Genomic DNA, 18,515 nt, shown 5'->3' with positions numbered 1-18,515 from the left:
TAAAGACGGTGGAAGAAGACATGCGGGCAAGGGGGTTAACAAGGAGATATGCAGAAAATAGGGCAAAATGGAGAAGATTGTCATGGGGACCGCAAGGCTAACCCCCACTCTTGCAGGGAAAATGGCCTTAAAATGCATGTTGTTGTTGTTGTGTTGTGTGTGTGTGTGTGTGTGTGTGTGTGTGTGTGTGTGTGTGTGTGTGTGTGTGTGTGTGTGTGTGTGTGTGTGTGTATGTATGTATGTATGTATGTATATATATGTATATATATATATATATATATATATATATATATATATATATATATATTTATTTATATATATATATATATATATATATATATATATATATATATATATATATATATATATATATATATATATATATATATATATATATATATATATATATATATATATATATATATACATATATATATATAACTGTAAGAAATAGTAGAAACTCCAAAGTACGAGCAGGGCGTCTCATTTGTATTGAATAAATAATCGTTAGATTAAATAAGACGCGGACGTAGCTTCAGGACGTCGATCTTTAATTCAGGATTAAATTAAAGACAATTAAAGATCGACGTCCTGAAGCTACGTCCGCGTCTTATTTAATCTAACGATTATATATATATATATATATATATATATATATATATATATATATATATATATATATATATATATAATTTATCAACAGCAGTCAAGATTCAACAATTGTGTCAACCTTTTTTACAGAATAAGTAGAAATCTAACGATGAGCAACGTTACTTACTGAGCCAGCCATGCTTGTCCGCACTCTTGTGTGTGGAGCCACGGCGACATTGCCGGCACAGAGACGAGACGCAGAACGCCAGATAGCTGAGGCCAATGAGCGGAGGAGGCAAGATAGGCTTCTGGTAATAATACATTGTGAAGACATACCGATGGAACTTCCACAGTTTGTCTGAAATGTTCTTTGCCTCCAGGTAGATATTGCTGCAAATAATCAAACAAGCAAAATAAAACGAAGAGAAAAAAAATACACTAAAATCTCGTGCGCCAGCCAACTATTTGAGAGCTTCATAAAATTGCAATGACAACGCCACTCGGTAGAGAGCATATCTTCACCAGCCTGAACAGTTTACGTTTTGTATCATAATGATAGGCCTGATCGGCATCTGAGCCTTAACCAAAATGGAATTGGCTTCGTGTCACCTGCCTAATCATCCACCAAGTTTTGTCAGAACCCATCCACAACTTTTTGAACTAGAACGGATCTTAGTAGAAAACACCTCTCCGTCAGGCTGAACAGTTTAGGTTTTGTATCCCACTGAAAGATCGGTTCTGGATTCTGACCTGAACCAAAAGCTAATTGGCTTGTTCTTATCACTTACCCAACTCATCCACCAAGTTTTGTTACAAGGTGTCCACAACCTTTTGAAATATCGTGCTACATGTCGTTTTTGGCCCTCAATGGTGAAGAATCGCCGAAAAAAATTCTCAGATCCAAACCCGGATCTTCACCAAATTCTAATAATTTCGTCCTTGTAACATACCCAACCACTCCACCAAATTTTGGCCGAATCTGTCCACAACGTTTTGAGATATCCTGTCCACAGACAAACAGACAAGAAGGCATCCAGCATATGACAAAAATCGATAACGGAAAAAAACATGATATCAATGCAAAATTATTTTATCCAAATATCATCTTCCCAGCTCAAAAGGTGCCAGAAAAATTTGGCCAGACGAAAAAGAAAATAAATAAGTACTTACTACTACTGGTTTATCCATAATGTTGATCAGACAATCACAAACAAAACACCAAAAGAAAACAGAGCGACAAAGAACAAAGTCATTTTGTCAGATTTGTCCAAACAACTCTGTCAGCTGCGGCGGATTTCAGTTCGTCCATAGGCGGCCCAGTGTCGCTGCAGACAATATTAATCAACGTCAGATTCGGCCGACCAACTCTCCTTTCTGATAGCTTCCAAAGTAGGACGCGATTTTCTGCTTCTTCTTCATGCCAGAAGACATGACCCACCAATCTCAGTAAATCCTTAATAAATCGATAATAATTAAGGAATTAATTGCTTAATAAAAAAATTAAAAACAACTCAGTTTTTGCCAAAGCACGTGCTCACTATTGTGCCAAAATTTCACCTTCCTTGCTCAAAGGATGGCTGATATATTGCCAGGACAAGCAAACAAGAAAACACAAGTACAACAAGAAAACAAACAAACAACCGGAGTGAAAACTGAGCACTCCCTTTCAGCGCGCGTCATTTCCGGGCCCCCTTCGGTGCCCGGCGATGACATCATGCAGCGCCTGGAGATGGCATAGGAAAGGAGCGGTGTACAACATTGTGAATGAAAAGTTTTACGAAACAATATAACTGGAAGCAAATGAAACTACAGAGTTCGTAAAATACCTTAACCCACACAGTTTTTAGAAAAATGTCTTGGGAAGGGTCTTTTCAACGTATGCTTTATGTTTCCAACATGATCTATTTTAGCTTTGTTCATGAACTTTGAATAACATAAACTTTCACAACCATACAAAACCAATGGGTCAAACAGGAACAGTCCAGAGCTGAACCCACTGTCAACTCTTCTGGGAGAAAGTGACGATTTTTGAACGATCTTTGAGTAAAAGATGTACGAAACAAACAAATATTTTGGACAAAGTTAGCTCGGTCATTGCATTGCTATGCACCGTCATATTTGTATGATCTCAATGTTACTCTGTCCTCAGAGTGAGCAGCGATGTTTGAATCAAAAGAGAGCAGCGATGTTTGAATGGTTGAGACGGTGTCAAAATTTGTCCAAATGCTGCGAAACAGGTTTTTGGAAGTGCAACCAAGGTGTTACCTTGTAAAGTGTTCAAATATATAATTCAATCAAAATAAAATAAAAGGTTTAAAGGTTGTAGAACAAAAACCAAAACAAACCATTGAATTGGAACTGTAGCCCCGCTAATGCACCCTCTTTTACACCACCTTATTTAAGATGTTTAATTCGTGATTCGTGCCTGTTGTTTGTGTCCTTTATGATTTTTTTTTTTTTGTTGTTGTAGACAAGATCGAGGCTCATGAAAAAGCTAACATTAATCACACAAAAAGTCAAGCCGACAAATAAAACATATAATAAGGGGAGCGGCAGACAAGATGGGGAGAGAGGGGGAAGAACACAAACACAACATTTGAGAGCAGGGACATCGAGAGATCTGTGGGAGGGAGAGGGCTTTGGGGGAGGTGGGCGAGGTATAAAACATATGGACACTGCAACGACATCCAGGAAAGAAGTTGGAATTTCAAAAAAGTGGATCTGGGGTGAATTAGCGGGGGTAGAAAAGCTCAAGGTTTTTGATAGGGGAAGATAAGAGATGGTGGTGAACAGCTGTTTTAAAGACCTGGGGGGAGGAGTGGGATTGAAGAGAGTGAGGGAGTTTGTTCCAGAGGCAGGAGAAAAGGGGAATGAAGGAGTGAAGGTGAGCAGAGAGTCTGGATTTTGGCAGTTTAACCATAAGAGGGTTGCAGGCAGACCTTGTGCGACCTGTAGGAATATTTGGGGGACAGAGCACAGAGAGAGCTGGGGGAGCAAGGCCGGAGAGGAGTCGGTAGAAGACAGAAAGACCACCAACCTGCCTGTGGTGAGTGAGTGAAAGGCCCTCGGAGTTAGCTTTATGATTCTGAAAGCTTTGGTTTCAACAGCGTGAAGCCGAGCTAGGTGTGAGGCAGGAGCACCGGCCCAGAGGGAAAAACAGTATTCCATTGAGCTGCGGAAGAAAGCCTTGTATGTGGTGAGGAGCTCAGGTGTGCCAAGGAAGGGACTTCACATGACAGAGATGCCCAGTCGGCGACTGGCTCTGGAGGCCAGCTTGGAAATGTGGTTTTCCCAGGAAAGATCATGACAGATAGTGAGACCCAAAAGCTTGAGTTTGAGAGTTCATTCTTGAGTGTGGAGAGATAGTGCTTCCTAGCACTCCTGAGGGTAGACACACACTTGTTCCGAGCTTGGTGGAAGGAACTGAGATTGCCTTCAGTTGGATTAGCCTTCCAAGAGGCAAAGGCAAGTTGTTTCAGGGCAACTGCCTCACCACAAGATTCAGTGTACCATGGACGGGAGGAAGGGTAAGACAACTGAGGGCGAGATGGGATAAATCTGTGCATGAGAGAGAGCAGTTTGCTTTGGAAGAATTCCCAGGAAGAATTGATGTCAGAGGCAGTAGAGATGGGAGACCAGTCCAGATGATTGATGGCTGCTTGCAGACCGTGCCAGTCAGCCTGAGTGAAATGCCAGACTCGTCGGCGCTGAGGAGGCTCTCTGAGAATGGCCAGAGAGATGTCCACTTTGACAAGCACATGATCAGAAGAACCGATTGGAGCAGAAGAAGAGCAGCAGACATTTGCAGGGGAGTTTGTCATAACCAAGTCTAGAAGAGAAGATGCTCCGTTGATCCGGGTCGGGAAATTGACAGATTGTGTCAGTCCCAATGAGTCGCAGAAGTCCTTTGCTGAGGTGCCATGACTGGTGAGAGAGGAACCCACACCCAGCGAGCTGGCATGATGACAGTTGAAATCACCACATATGAGGAAGAGAGAGTTGGGATGAGTAGATAGAAGTTGGTCCATGTTGTCAGACAGCGAAGTGTAAATGGAGTCATCACTGTTTGGAGGACGGTACAGAACACATATGAACAAAAGGTGGGAGCGGAGAGGAAGCCGTAGCCAGAGGTACTCCTGGGGGTGGGGTGGAGAGAGGGCAGTGCAGGGAGAGTGAGGAAGAGAGTTTTTGATAAAGATAGCAACTAGTACATGGGCTTATGTATATTTGTGGACCGTTTTGCTAGATTCTTGGTAACAAGGCTTAAATCACTCTAAATAGCATATAAAATAAAAAAATTGCTGTTGCCAAATTTTCACGACATCTTCATGGCGGCCATCTTGGATTTCAAGATGGCCACCATTTCGGACCTATTTTGCCTTATATCTCACTTATTAATCAAGGTATCAGCACAAGAATAGTGTCCTTACCCACATTTTCGGGGTCAAGGAAGACAATGGTGATTATCAAATTTCAGCTGGATGGCCAACATCTTTATAATTTCAAGATGGCCACCATTTTTTAATCTAGTTTTGCCCAAACTCCAGGTCAAAGCCATACTTTAAAAGGTTTTCATGTATATCAGGTTTAAATATAAATGTCCTGGTATTGAATCTATTTACTTTTACTCACAGGTACTTACATTTTTAGATAATGGTTAGGATTGGATTGGGAGGGGGTGGATAGGAGGTGGGGGGACAGGGGAGTTCTTCTGCCAGATCCACACCCAAATATTATCTAAAGAATCAAGCTACCATACATCTAGTTTTAGTCAAATATTATTCCTGAAACTGTGTTGGATGACTTTTTAACAATCTTTATTCTTTTCAGATGTGCAGCAGACGACCTTGAGAAGTTGCATTCTTGGATAACTGTGGAGGAAGAACGACTGCCGGCATCATGACCACGCCAGAGGAACCTGCTGCTAAAAAGAAGCCCATTGACTTCAGTCTTTGTTTGCTATGCCAAGGGAAGAAATACATAAAAAGGAAAGTGCTTGAGCCTTTAAGCACACCACAGGCAGATACATATGAGACATTTTGCGAAATCTCACCAAACGAGATACATACAGGAATCCGACATATGTGGCCATAAATCAAAGACTGCAAGGCTTATCCGCTGGTGATCTGATGTCAAGAAAAGCATTATGGCATCGGAGCTGTTACGGTATGCTGACACATATACAGCATATTGAACGTGATAAAGGACGATATGAACAAGCCACAAGTCAAATGGACACTCGTGTTCTGACCGGAGGTAAGAAACGAGGAAGACCATCAACAACTCCTATTCCAGAGGAAGCCTCCTGTTCAGCACCAGCAGAAAGGCAGACACGGTCGACAGTACCATCATTCTGCCGGAATATGTGCTTTTTGTGTCAGACTGTGAAACAGGACAAAAAGACCGGGACAGAAGAGATACGCTGTGAGTGTAGAAGCAAAGATATTGGTAGGTCAGTTAAACAGATTGTGGAAAACAGTGACAACAGTGTCTGGAAACTCAACCTTGCGGACTTTCTCGTTGAGGGAGATTTTCTTGCAAGGGACATAACCTACCATAAGAGCTGTTTGACCTCCAACTGGAGTCGCTACGTGCAAATGCCACAGCGCAAAAATTGTGCAGGTGACCAAAGTGGTGATGGGGACTTAGGATAGCGAGAGAGAGATTTGTATCAGCTGAAATTGAGTTCTTCGCTGAATTACAGGATTGCATCGATGATGGATAGTTTGTCTCAACACCTGAGGCTGATGAGGTCTACAGTAACATGATGCGGGACTATGGTATTCAGAATCACAGCATCACCAGGGGCAGGCTGTTACAGAAGATCCGTGAGAACATTTGTTGTGATATTACCGATGGTCAAGGCCAAAAACCTTCTGTCATTCATGGCAAAAAGGCAAGAAGGACAGCAATAGATGCTGCAATAAAGGAGAAAAATATCAAAGAAGACATGTTGCAGATATTCAAATGTGCAAAGTGTGCAAAGGATCATATGATCCATTCTTCACTCTAGAGATGTTGAAAAGGCATGGACATTTCAGGGATCTTTACTGGACTACAATGATTCGGATATTCCATGTGAGTTGTTCACTCTCATCCGATGGATAATTCAGGGAGCTCACAAGCTGCTACAACTGCATCACGAGCCGATGAACTACGGAAAACATGCATGATAATATCGCAGACTGTGGTTCGAGAATGCAAGTCACCTCGACAGGTTTCACTCGTGCCAAAAACGCCAGAGTCGTCATTTCGGCAAATGAATGACAGTCTATATGCTATTGGAATGTCGCTCTATATGTACCATAACTTTCGGAGTCAGAAAGCTGTCACATTGTTGCACAAATGTGCAGTTGGCATTTCATATGATCGAGTGTCAAAGGTGTGCAATGCCATTGCAGGAGCCATCCAGGAACGGATTTTGACATTTGGTGTATACACACGTGGGCACAAAATCTAATTCTAAATCCAACTGTGATCGACCCAAACACCTTGGGATGGGAAACTGTTGGAGGCGAATTGAGACCAGTCCTGACGCAGGTTGCAATTGCTCCAGCCTCAATTCTCCAACTTGTTCGCTGTGGCTGTGGACGAGCTGCAAAGAGTCCTAGCAAATTGTGTTCACGCAGGTGTTCAGGCAAAGCTAGGAATGTAGTCTGTACCGAATTGTGTAACTGTGATGCTGATTTGGAGAAATGCTGCAACACTGATGCCCAGCCTATTGGGAATGACATTGTGTTTGATCAGTAGAGAGCCCGTCGTTTGGATTTTTGATAGGAGTTGTTTGATGAAACAAACTGATTAACAAACTGTAGCATTGCTTTCAGAAAAGGCTTAAGTCTATGATGATTGCTAGCCACCACAACTAGTCTTCATCAATTGTCTCAGACTAAGACACTAGGCGATGTTTGCTCATACTTTGATTAAAAATGGCGGCCATCTTGAAATTATAAAGATGTTGGCCATCCAGCTGAAATTTGATTATCACCATTGTCTTCCTTGACCCCGAAAATGTGGGTAAGGACACTATTCTTGTGCTGATACCTTGATTAATAAGTGAGATATAAGGCAAAATAGGTCCGAAATGGTGGCCATCTTGAAATTATAAAGATGTTGGCCATCCAGCTGAAATTTGATTATTACCATTGTCTTCCTTGACCCCGACAATGTGGGTAAAGACACTATTCTTGTGCTGATACCTTGATTAATAAGTGAGATATAAGGCAAAATAGGTCCGAAATGGTGGCCATCTTGAAATCCAAGATGGCCGCCATGAAGATGTCGTGAAAATTTGGCAACAGCAATTTTTTTATTTTATATGCTATTTAGAGTGATTTAAGCATAGTTGCCAAGAATCTAGCAAAACGGTCAACAAACTTTGGTTTCCCAACATAAGCCCATGTACTAAACCCCACCACCAGGACGAGGTTCAGGTCTATCATGCCGGAGGAGGGAGTAACCAGGAAGAGATATTAAGGAATCAGAGACATCTTGAAGGAGGAAAGTTTCTGTTAAGCAGATCAAGTCTGGATTGTCAGAAGCAACCTGAATGGAGAGATCAATCAGGTTTGAGCGAAGGCCCCGGATGTTTGAGGTCCATACCGTTAATGAAGCGAGAGGTGGAGCATCGGGTGCAGGACAGGGGAGGGGAGGAGTAGGGTAAGATGAAGGATGAGAGGGGGAGGTAGGAAGAGCAGTTGTCCCTAAATGTTAGAGGTCCCTAAAAACAACAGGTTTGCTGTTTGGAATGATTTTCAATTTTGTTTGACTGTCAGACTGAAGCACACATGTACGCACGCTTGGGAGGATATTCCGTACAATTTGCCAAATTCAGAGCCAAAGTACTGCCAAACTGCAGGTTCCTGTTACGATTTATGTGTAATAGTGTTGAAGATATTAAATTGAATTGAAATCAAGTAGTTCCTCGATCAAAGACCGACATCAGACATCAGATAGACAGGCAGACAGACAGACAGACAGACAGACGGAGTGAACCAATTATTTAACCCTGCTTTGCAATAAGCGCACGAGGTAACATGCAGCCAGGACCCTCATGACTTCCAATTATTCACCAACCTCCTCTCAACACACACACACGACGCTGTTTAGCAGTTTCCTTCAATGACTCACTTGAAAAAAGCAATAAGGAGGTTCACCATGATGATGTACTGTACAAAGAGGTATACAGCCTGTAGGAAAGGTGTAATCCACACACCTGTAGTGCATGGAGGGTACTCGTCTGTTCCATTTACCTGGATGTGCTCGCAAGCTAGAAGCATGGGGGCAAAGTTAATGGAGAGTAAATGAAGGAACAATCGGAAAACTGCGGAACAAAACACAATATAAATCTCACCTAACCTCATCTGAAACAAAAGGATCTGCAGCAAATTAAATGGTGCCATTTTCAAATGCTTCAGTAAATACAAAAGAGAGTCGATGAAAACACAACTATTTGGGGTTTCCATCTGAGCATAAAACTCATGATATGGGGGAAACGAAATGATTGACGAATCCATCTACAAGCTTCTCCATGAGCCTGAGACAAAACAACGATAAAATCAAAGATAGTTATAGAAACAAACACTCGGGATTCACGTCTTTGTACAAACAATGATGAAATAAACCGCACAATTCTCATGCAATATCACATGTGCGGGCTTGCCTTTTTCTCTGGCATGAGAATTGATGAATCCAATCATGGGGGAAATACCAAGATCAGGCAAAAGTCAAACAAATCACAAATTATAGTGACTCACCATCAATTTCTGGAGCATAGACCTCCCCAAATATCATCCAATAAGGCTGAAACACGATGTTCCTGGCAAGATACCAGCTTGATTCTTCCTCTTTGAAAAGTATAGCTTGTCGTGCAACACCAAAGCTCAGCAAAACTATTGCCATGATAATCACAATTGAAAACATATTCGCCATCTGGAGGGAATGGCACAGGAAAAGGAATTTATATCATCGCTGTTTGCCTCGACATATCCATCATTCCCTTCTAAATCCTCAATCATGACCCTCCATAAATATCCGGTTTGTGGCATGCGTTGAACAAAGGCCAATGATATTGTGACGGTCATGGAACCGGCCTCCAGGTTAACACACATCCTTGAAATGTAGGAGTTTCCAAGTCAGTAATATCAAGAGTAAATGTGCTCAGCCAGACTCCCACCCATTGTCTAAGGAAAATGGGGAACAAGTGCTGTGGGGGCTGCAGTAGTTCTTCTTCTTCCTCCTCTGTAGCCCTCCTGTTTTTTTTTTTGTTTGTTTGTTTGTTTTTAATACAAGATCGAGGCTCCTGTAAGAGCTAACATTAATGACAAAAAAAACGAACAAAAAACAAACGGACACATCTATCTATAATTCCAGTAATCTCTGTGTGTATGTTTGTATGTTTGTATGTTTGTATGTTTGTATGTTTGTATGTTTGTATGTGACCGCTGTTTCTCGACAACCACGGGTCCGATATACTTGAAACTTGCCAGGTATATTGCTGGGGACCCGAGGATGTGCCTTTTCAAGGTTTCATATTAATCGGACAAGTAGTTACCGAGCTATGGCGATTTCTTTACCAAACTCCGCAAGCCGTTCGCTTTGGACCAAACCATTGCATGTAAATAGAGGGGGGGGGATTGTCACCGTACTCGCAAGCCGTTCGCTTTGGACCAAACCATTTCATGTAAATAGAGGGGGGGGGGGGATTGTCACCGTACTCGCAAGCCGTTCGCTTTGGACCAAACCATTTCATGTAAATAGAGGGGGGGGATTGTCACCGTACTCGCAGGCCGTTCGCTTTGGACCAAACCATTTCATGTAAATAGAGGGGGGGGGATATAATTTTAGATATATATATAGTACGGGCATGCCCTAGTAAGATGAAATAAAGGGAGTGGGAGACAAGATGGGGAGAGAGGGGGAAGCAAACAAGTACAACATTTGAGAGCAGGGACATCGGGAGATCTGTGGGAGGTAGAGGGCTTGGGGGGAGGAGGCGTGCAAAGAGGGTTGGGGGGTGGGAGAGGAAAAAAAACAAAAAACATGGACACTACCAGGACTTCCAGGAAAGAAGTCGGCATTTCAGAAAAGTGGATCTGAGGTGAATTAACAGGGGTAGAAAATATCAAGGTTTTGTATGGGGGAAGATAAGAGATGGTGGTGCATAGATGTTTTAAAGACCTGGAGGGAGGAGTGGGATTGAAGAGACTGAGGGAGTTTGTTCCAAAGGCGGGAGAAAAGAGGCATGAAAGAGTGAAGGAGAGCAGAGAGTCTTGATTTTGGCAGTTTCACCAGAAGAGGGATGCAGGCAGATCTTGTGCGACCTGCAGGAGTACTTGGGGGACAGAGCACAGACAGGGCTGGGGGGACTAGGCCAGAGAGGAGTCGGTAGAAGACAGAAAGACCACCAACCTGCCTGCGGTGAGTGAGTGAAAGGCCCTCGCAATCGGCTTCATCGAGGGAGATTCCAACGATTCTGAAAGCTTTGGTTTCAACAGCGTGAAGCCGAGCTAGGTGAGATGCAGGAGCACCAGCCCAGAGAGGAGAACAGTATTCCATTGACCTGCGGATGGAAGCCTTGTATGTGGTGAGGAGCTCAGGTGTGCCAGGGAAGGACTTCGCACGACGGAGAATGCCCAGTCGGCGACTGGCTTTGGAGGCCAGCTTGGAAATGTATTTTTTCCAGGAAGGATCATGGGAGATTGTGAGACCCAAGAGATTTAGTAACAGAACTTCTTGGAGAGGTTTGTTGAGAAAGTTGATGGGAGGGTTGTCCAGACGGTCTTTTCGAAGAGACATAGTGAGGGTGTGAGATTTGTCAGGATTGAAAGACATTTCCACTTGTTTGACCAGTCTGTGAATTTGACCAGGTCTGCAGAGAGTGAGGAGGCTGTGGACTGCCGATCTGAGGGCTGGAGCGGCAGAGAGTGGAGTCATCAGCAAAGAGATAGAGAGGATTTTCCAGAGAGTCGGAGAGATCATTGATGAAGACCAGAAAAAGCACAGGGCCCAGAACACTGCCTTGGGGAACTCCAGCCTGAACAGGAAGGGGAGATGAGAGAAATCCATTCAGGGCCACACGTTGACTACGACCAGAGAGGAGGTCCGCAAGCCAAGCGTGGAGATTTCCATGGATACCAGAGGAGGAGAGTTTGGTGAGCAGAGCGGGGTGCCAGACCGTATTGAAGGCACGTGATATATCAAGGGAGACAGCCTGTTTGACATTGAGGACCTCCATCCATTGTTGAGACAGCAGAAGCAACATGTCCAGAGTAGAGTGACCTGGTCTGAATCCAAATTGATGATCAGAAATCAAGCCATTGGAGAAGAGAAAGGATTTGATATCCGAAGCAATGATGGATTCCATGACTTTGCTGATGATTGGGAGCAGGCTGATTGGTCTGTAGTTGCTAGGATCTGTTTTTGCACCTTTTTTGTGCACAGCGGTAATGTTGGCTGATTTCCAAGCTGAAGGCAGATGACCTTGAGAAAAAGAGAGGGTGAAGAGAACAGAGACAGGGTGAGATAGAGCGGCAGAGCAGGATTTTAGGACCCGTGGGCTGCCGCCGTCAGGTCCAGTTGTAGAATCAGAGTCGAGGATTAACAGAAACTTCTCCACCTTGTCAGGAGAGAAGGACACAGAGTCCAGGAGCAGCTGGGTACGACTGTGGATGGAGGGTACAGAGAGAGACGGGTTTGGAACACAAGATTTTGAGGCAAACACAGAGTTGAGGCGTTCAGCTTTTTCACGTGCGGAGTCAGCTGTGTAGCCGTTTGAGGTAAGGGAGGGGATGGAGGGGGAACAAACACCAGAAACAGATTTGACAAGACACCACCAGGATTTGGAAGAGGGAGACAGGTTTGAGAGTTCACCATATATTCTTCTTTCTTCCATATTCCTGTTCTTCCATGTTCCTCTTTTGAATCCTCTATTCATGACATATGTCAAAGGGGGCATGCCAAAGGGTGAGCCACGACTTTGCTCCTGGGAGCTCCACCTCCCGTGAACTCTGAACCCTCCCAAGTCTTCGCCCTGCTTGAGCTGCTTAAATGGTGGAATGCCACACGGATCAGTAATTTTTGTTGACAGACGGAGAGTTGGTGTTGGCTTGGTGGTTAGGGTGCCGGCTTGGGATCCTAGGATCCTGGGTTAGAATCCCGGTCGATCGCTGAATTAACGCCAGGGGGGTTGACAGCCTGTCATCCTTCCGAGGTCGGAAAATTGAGTACCAGCTTGCTGGGATGAATGTTCACGGAGTGTACCGCAATTTAGAATAGGTACACGGTATCCCTGCGCATCGTAAGAGCGTGACCAAGGGTTGGCGTCAGGAAGGGCATCCGGCCATAAAAACATTGCCTCAAACAGGGAACCATGATTGTCATGGGGCCTGCTCTAGCGGGGAAGAATGGCCTTAAAACGATAATTCATTCATTCATTCATTCAGATGGAGAGGAGGAGTTCTTGACAAACAGGGTTGAGTTGAGTTGAGTTGAGAGAGTGAACACACAGTTGACACGCGCTGTTAGAATGATGTTAACACGAGCTGGGGACCCCGAGACAACTTGCTTCACAGACGACCGCAATTTTAAACCTCCACATGCATTGTCTGGACCTAAGATCTCTTAAAAGAGGCATCATTCAGTACTTTACGCGCTGTTGTTACAAAGTTTACCCCGATCAGATGGAACAGGCAACTCAGATTTATAATATGCATAATAAATAAATAAATCAATCAATCTATATAAATAAAGGAGTGTCTGTGTGTGTGTGTGTGTGTGTGTCTGTCTGGATGTCCGCTCATAACCCAAGAACTACACATCGGAGAAACGTTTTAGACACATTCGGAATCAGCATAAAATTCTGGTGGTTATCGGCTACTTTTTATTTTAATATCAATGGTTTAAAAAACCGGGCCAGCTGCAATTCCATGGTGTAGTTTGTGGCGGCGCTATTGCCCCTTTCCGATCCCATTACGCATTGCGGTTCCGATTCGCGATAAGGTCTATGCGCTATCACCGACACTTTTCCACCTTTTCCATACCTTTTAATCAGATTTAACTTATCGTCCATCGTAACCACATTATGCTTGGAAACACTAGCATTATCCTTCTTAGGACCCATGGCTAACACAGACACAGTAAAGGAATACTGTACGTCGCCTCTGTTTTGAATGAGAATCAGCAGTTGTGCGTACGTACAGTATACTGTACGTACATATTTATATATATTTTAATGTGCTTTGTATTGTATTTTAAATTGTTTTTTTAGCTTCTTTTATTGTTAATTTATGTACTATTTTATTTATTTTAAATATATTTTTAAGGAAAACAAATGTTTTCACGTCCGGAGGAGTGACGTAAAGTCACACATAATGACGTTCGCTGCCCGGTCATGAAAGAAATTATGATTCTCTTGACAAAGTGACATGAAGATCAGGCAGTAAACCTCCCAACTGAGTTTCTCAACAGTCGTCAGCCTCAAGGACTCCCAACACACAGGTTGATTCTCAAGGTGGGAGCACCAATCATGCTTCTAAGGAATCTTGATCCACCAAAGCTGTGTAATGGAACACGATTGACAATCCAGCAAATGATGCCGCATGTCCTAGAGGCAACCATCCTCTCAGGACAATACAGAGGAGAGAAAGTATTCATTCCAAGGATACCACTTATTCCACCTGACCTTCCATTCTCCTTCAAGAGGATTCAGTTCCCCATCAGGCTATGTTTTGCTATGTCCATCAACAGGGCGCAGGGGCAATCAATGAAGGTTGTAGGCCTGATCTTCACAGAACAAGTGTTTGCCCATGGCCAGCTGTACGTGGGCTGCTCGAGGGTTGGAAAACCAAGCAATCTTTATGTCTTGGCACCAAGTAAGAAAACCAGAAATGTTGTATACCCAGCGGTTTTGAGAAATTGAAAATTGAAAAAACGTCATGTAGGAAATGTACTGTGATATTGCTCTAAAATATACATGTTCTTTTCATCATATATTTGTATTATTCTTATTCAACCCGGGCGAAGCCGGGTACCTCAGCTAGTATAAATATAAACACACAGACATATTAGTCTGGCAGCGAAGCTAAATATAGCATAACAATTGTGCATTTTGTGAGGAAAGCACCAAATTTGGCACACTAGTAGACTATCATATTATGAAAAGATCTGGATATTGGGCCATCTCAGATTCAGAGATTTGATTTTTGCATGATTTGCAGATTTTGCAGATTTGCAAGCTGAGATTGCAACGCCGGGGACGGCCGACTCCTTCCTGCGAGCTGCCCACGTCACCCGCACAAGAAGAGCTCATCAAATCACTGCAGCGGCACTGCACATCCTGCAACACCGTGCGTATGAACGCCACTGTATGACATATGCTGATGATGCAGAAGACCTGCCTGAGTTCGAAGACTGGTGTCACCAGAGAGGAGAAGACATTCCCAACTTTCAGTACTGGGCAACTGTGCTGGAACTAGAGATGTTGGTACTGGTCTACGTGCGTTCTCTGCGGCAGGCTTCATTCACGATGTACCTTGATGCCCTGACGGAACTGGTCCCATGGTTCCATGCCTTAGACCACACACACTATGCCAGGTGGGTCCCTGTTCACCTGAGGGACATGGTTGCACTCCCAATGAAGCACCCAGATGTAGCCAGATAGTTCAGGGCTGGCAACTTCACTGTACAGAAGACGAAGAAGGTGTTCTCTTCGATCCCAATCGACCAGGCGCATGAACAGAATAACGCCTGCATCAAAGGAGATGGTGGAGCAGTCGGCCTCACTGACAACCCAAGTGCCCTGCGGCGTTGGATGATTGCCGGGCCAGAGGTTGCCAGGGCCATAGAAGAGTTCCAAGATGGCCATCAACACTGGGGGAGGCGAGAGGACACACATCATCACGACCAGACACCAAGTGTGCAGACCTCTTTCGCCAAGGATGTCCGCGCCCTTGTCAGCGTCATAGAAGAGCTTGGGAACCCCTTTGAGGAAGAGAGCATGGATCTGGTTGTCCTTGACACAAAGGAAATTGCAGGTCCTGCTGCAGTTGAGACTGTCAGGAATGTGAAGAAGATTGGCCAAGAGCAGTTCCAGGCTTTCACCAGAGAATGCCTGGTGGAAAGGACCAAGCCAATTGATGATGCAATTCGTCGGAACAAGTTGAAGGTGTCATTTTGGAAAATGGCTGCCACAGCCATCAGGGGCTGAATTTGAGATGGCCCAATATCCAAATCTGTTCATAATAGAATAGTCTACTAGTGTGCCAAATTTGGTGCTTTCCTCACAAAATGCACAATTGTTATGCTAAGGTGCCCCACTATATGTATCTAATATATAAAACTCTTTCTAAACACTGACTAATATGAATGTTTGGTACCTACCAGGTGTAGAAAACTGAATTTGGCGTGCCGATTGACATCGAAGCTGGTACACCAGGGAAAAAAAAATCACAGAACCGTCGGAAAGCGTTCGTAAATGAAAATTTACGTTTAAAAAAAAAAAACGCAAATGCATATGCAGAACAAAACATCTCACTCAATATCAAGCATTTCATACATGTCTGCTGCATATACGTGTTTGTTTTGTTGGGAAACAGTTTTTTTCCAACCTGCCCGTTTCACATCATTCTCTTTTGGCTTAATTTAGCGTGTAATCGTTGAGACAGACAGGAAGTTCTGGTCCGCCGATTGGCTCCGTAACCTAGCCGGTGTGTATTTGATGGCTCCGCTCGGCCGTACCTGAATAAATAGATGAGTACGCACTGAGGGGACGTGCCCCCAATTGGCATCGACAACCAACAGGAAAAGGTAAAGCGTTTGTAAAGGCGCGAAGACCCTGCCAGATTTGGTGCTATCAATCGGCACCTGTAGTTGCTTGTCAACCCGATGCGCAGCGGACAAACCTGTGGCACATGGCCTGCAGGGCCAGGGCTCGAGAATAATCCGAGAAGTCCCCTTCGTAGTAAACCCTGAACCCTGAGTCCGTAACAATATAATTGAATCCGCCTTTTACAAAGGTATTCATACTAATGAGAATATAATTCCATCAGCAGATTAAAAATGAGAAAATAAACAAAGAAACTCGGATAAGAACTAGAAAAATAGGACTTGGTAGAGCGCAAACATCCGTTTATGTTTTGTATCCCACTGATAGGCCGGATCTGGATTCGGACCTAAACCAAAATCGAATCGGCTTGTTCATGTGATCGAACCAAATTGTCCACCAAGTTTAGTCATAACTCATTCACAACCTTTTTAAATATGTTATATATCACTTTTCGCACAATCTCTCAATGGTGACGAATCACTTAAAAATTAAATATTTCTCGTATTGGAATCCATATTCAGATCTTCACCAAGATTGAATTGATTAGTCCTTGTCACACACCCAACCAGTCCACAAAGTTTCGTCCAAATCCGTCCATAACTTTTTGAGATATCATGCCATATGTCGGTTTTAGCCCCATCACTCAATGTTGAATCACTTTTAAAGAATCACTTAAAAAATCCTCTGATCCGGATCCGGATTCAAATCTTCACCAAAATGTAATCATTCGTCCTTGTCACAGAAGCCACCTCTCTGCCAAATTTCGGCTGAATCTGTCCAAACTTTTTGAGTTATCTTGTTCACAGACAAACAGACAGACAGGGGAAGACATAACCTCCATCCCCCTTCGGTGGTGGAGGGAACAACAATGAGCGAGCGTACGGTGGTCACAACCTGCGACAAAATCCACTAATTGGCTGATTGGGAAACGGGTATTTAAAGCACTCTTAAAAGATGAACAGCGCGATCAGGAAACACACATTTAATGCGTTAAGGACTTGCTGCAATCTTCTTCTCCTTCTTCTCCTTCTTTGGTATTGTTACTTTGGTATCTTTGGTACCGTTAAGGACTTCTTTGGTATTGTCCTCTACAATCTCCTGGTCTCGGGAACCTCCGAACCCCGAGAGGAGCCCCGGCAGAAAGAATATGTTACCCTGTGTTGAAAATCAATAGTGAAACCACACCAATGATTATAAATGAACAAAATCGTATGAGAAATCACACACAGGAATAACGGTATAACAGATGGCCATTAAGAGTGCACTCTATATATATCTTATATAAAGTCAGGTAACTCACTGCGCTGCCAGCGAGTGAAAGGACACTCCTCAATGTCTCTATAACTTTTCCCAAGGCGAGTGTGATTCGCTGCAGCGGTCGATAGAACGAAATCCGGTCGAAGCCCGAATCTCGCTCTCCAGTCGATATCCGAAGCGCGTACAGTTGGCCTTGGAGATCGCCCCGCCAAACTGTACAAGGGCGCCCTCCAGAGGCGCACCTTCACCGCTCACTCAGCAACCCGCAACATAATTGGAGACGAAGCGGTCGCACACACACATCCCCGACAGATGGTAGGATGTTGGTGTGAAGATGACGCGAGGCAAAACCTTCGTTGGTATCCAAAGCGTGGGGTTCAAAATGGGCGACGGCTCCTGCTTGAGCCGATGCCACGAGGCGAGGATTCGTCGGAATCACAGCGCCCAAATCTGACTACGCAGATTTCTCCCCCTCCAGCGATACTTCCTATCGCCGGATGTCCTTTCAAGGAACTCAAAATTCCCTCGCGACTGTTGGTAGACCTTGCTCATTACGGAGCGCTGACGTCATGCGTCTTCTCCGACATTGCTCGCGCTGCTTCTTCCTCTTCCCCTCTTCCGGTTTGGTTTCCTGTATCATTTAAAGTTAGCCTCTTTAACTTTAGATAACCGTTCTTGAATAATAAACCTTTTGAAGACAATAATAGTACATAAGATCAGAACTACGTCAAGTGGGTGAAAACCCCAACAACGGAAGTTACGAATCCGTAACAGTATGCACCATGTGGCATCAATGGCTGAGGGGTGTGGCTGCACTGCTGAGGCAGTGTCACATGCAGGTCAG

General features: G+C 44.0%; 1 protein-coding gene across 2 annotated transcripts in view; it reads right to left on the bottom strand.

Moving 5' to 3' along the window:
- Nucleotides 1–18,515, bottom strand: part of TRPM7 (transient receptor potential cation channel subfamily M member 7) — a 250,871-nt gene that overhangs the window by 96,468 nt on the left and 135,888 nt on the right. For both annotated transcript variants that reach the window (XM_078771748.1, XM_078771749.1), the window contains 3 exons: nt 9,348–9,522; nt 8,722–8,860; nt 779–981 (listed from right to left, as the gene is read on the bottom strand). In XM_078771748.1, coding sequence (XP_078627874.1) covers nt 779–981; nt 8,722–8,860; nt 9,348–9,522 — 517 coding nt within the window. The remainder of the gene's footprint in view (nt 1–778; nt 982–8,721; nt 8,861–9,347; nt 9,523–18,515) is intronic.

Source organism: Myxine glutinosa, chromosome 2, assembly GCF_964187855.1.
Source record: "Myxine glutinosa chromosome 2, kmMyxGlut1.1, whole genome shotgun sequence".
NCBI lineage: Eukaryota > Metazoa > Chordata > Myxini > Myxiniformes > Myxinidae > Myxine > Myxine glutinosa.
The sequence above is the reverse complement of the archived record's forward strand: the minus strand, read 5'-3'. Positions and strand labels throughout refer to the sequence as shown.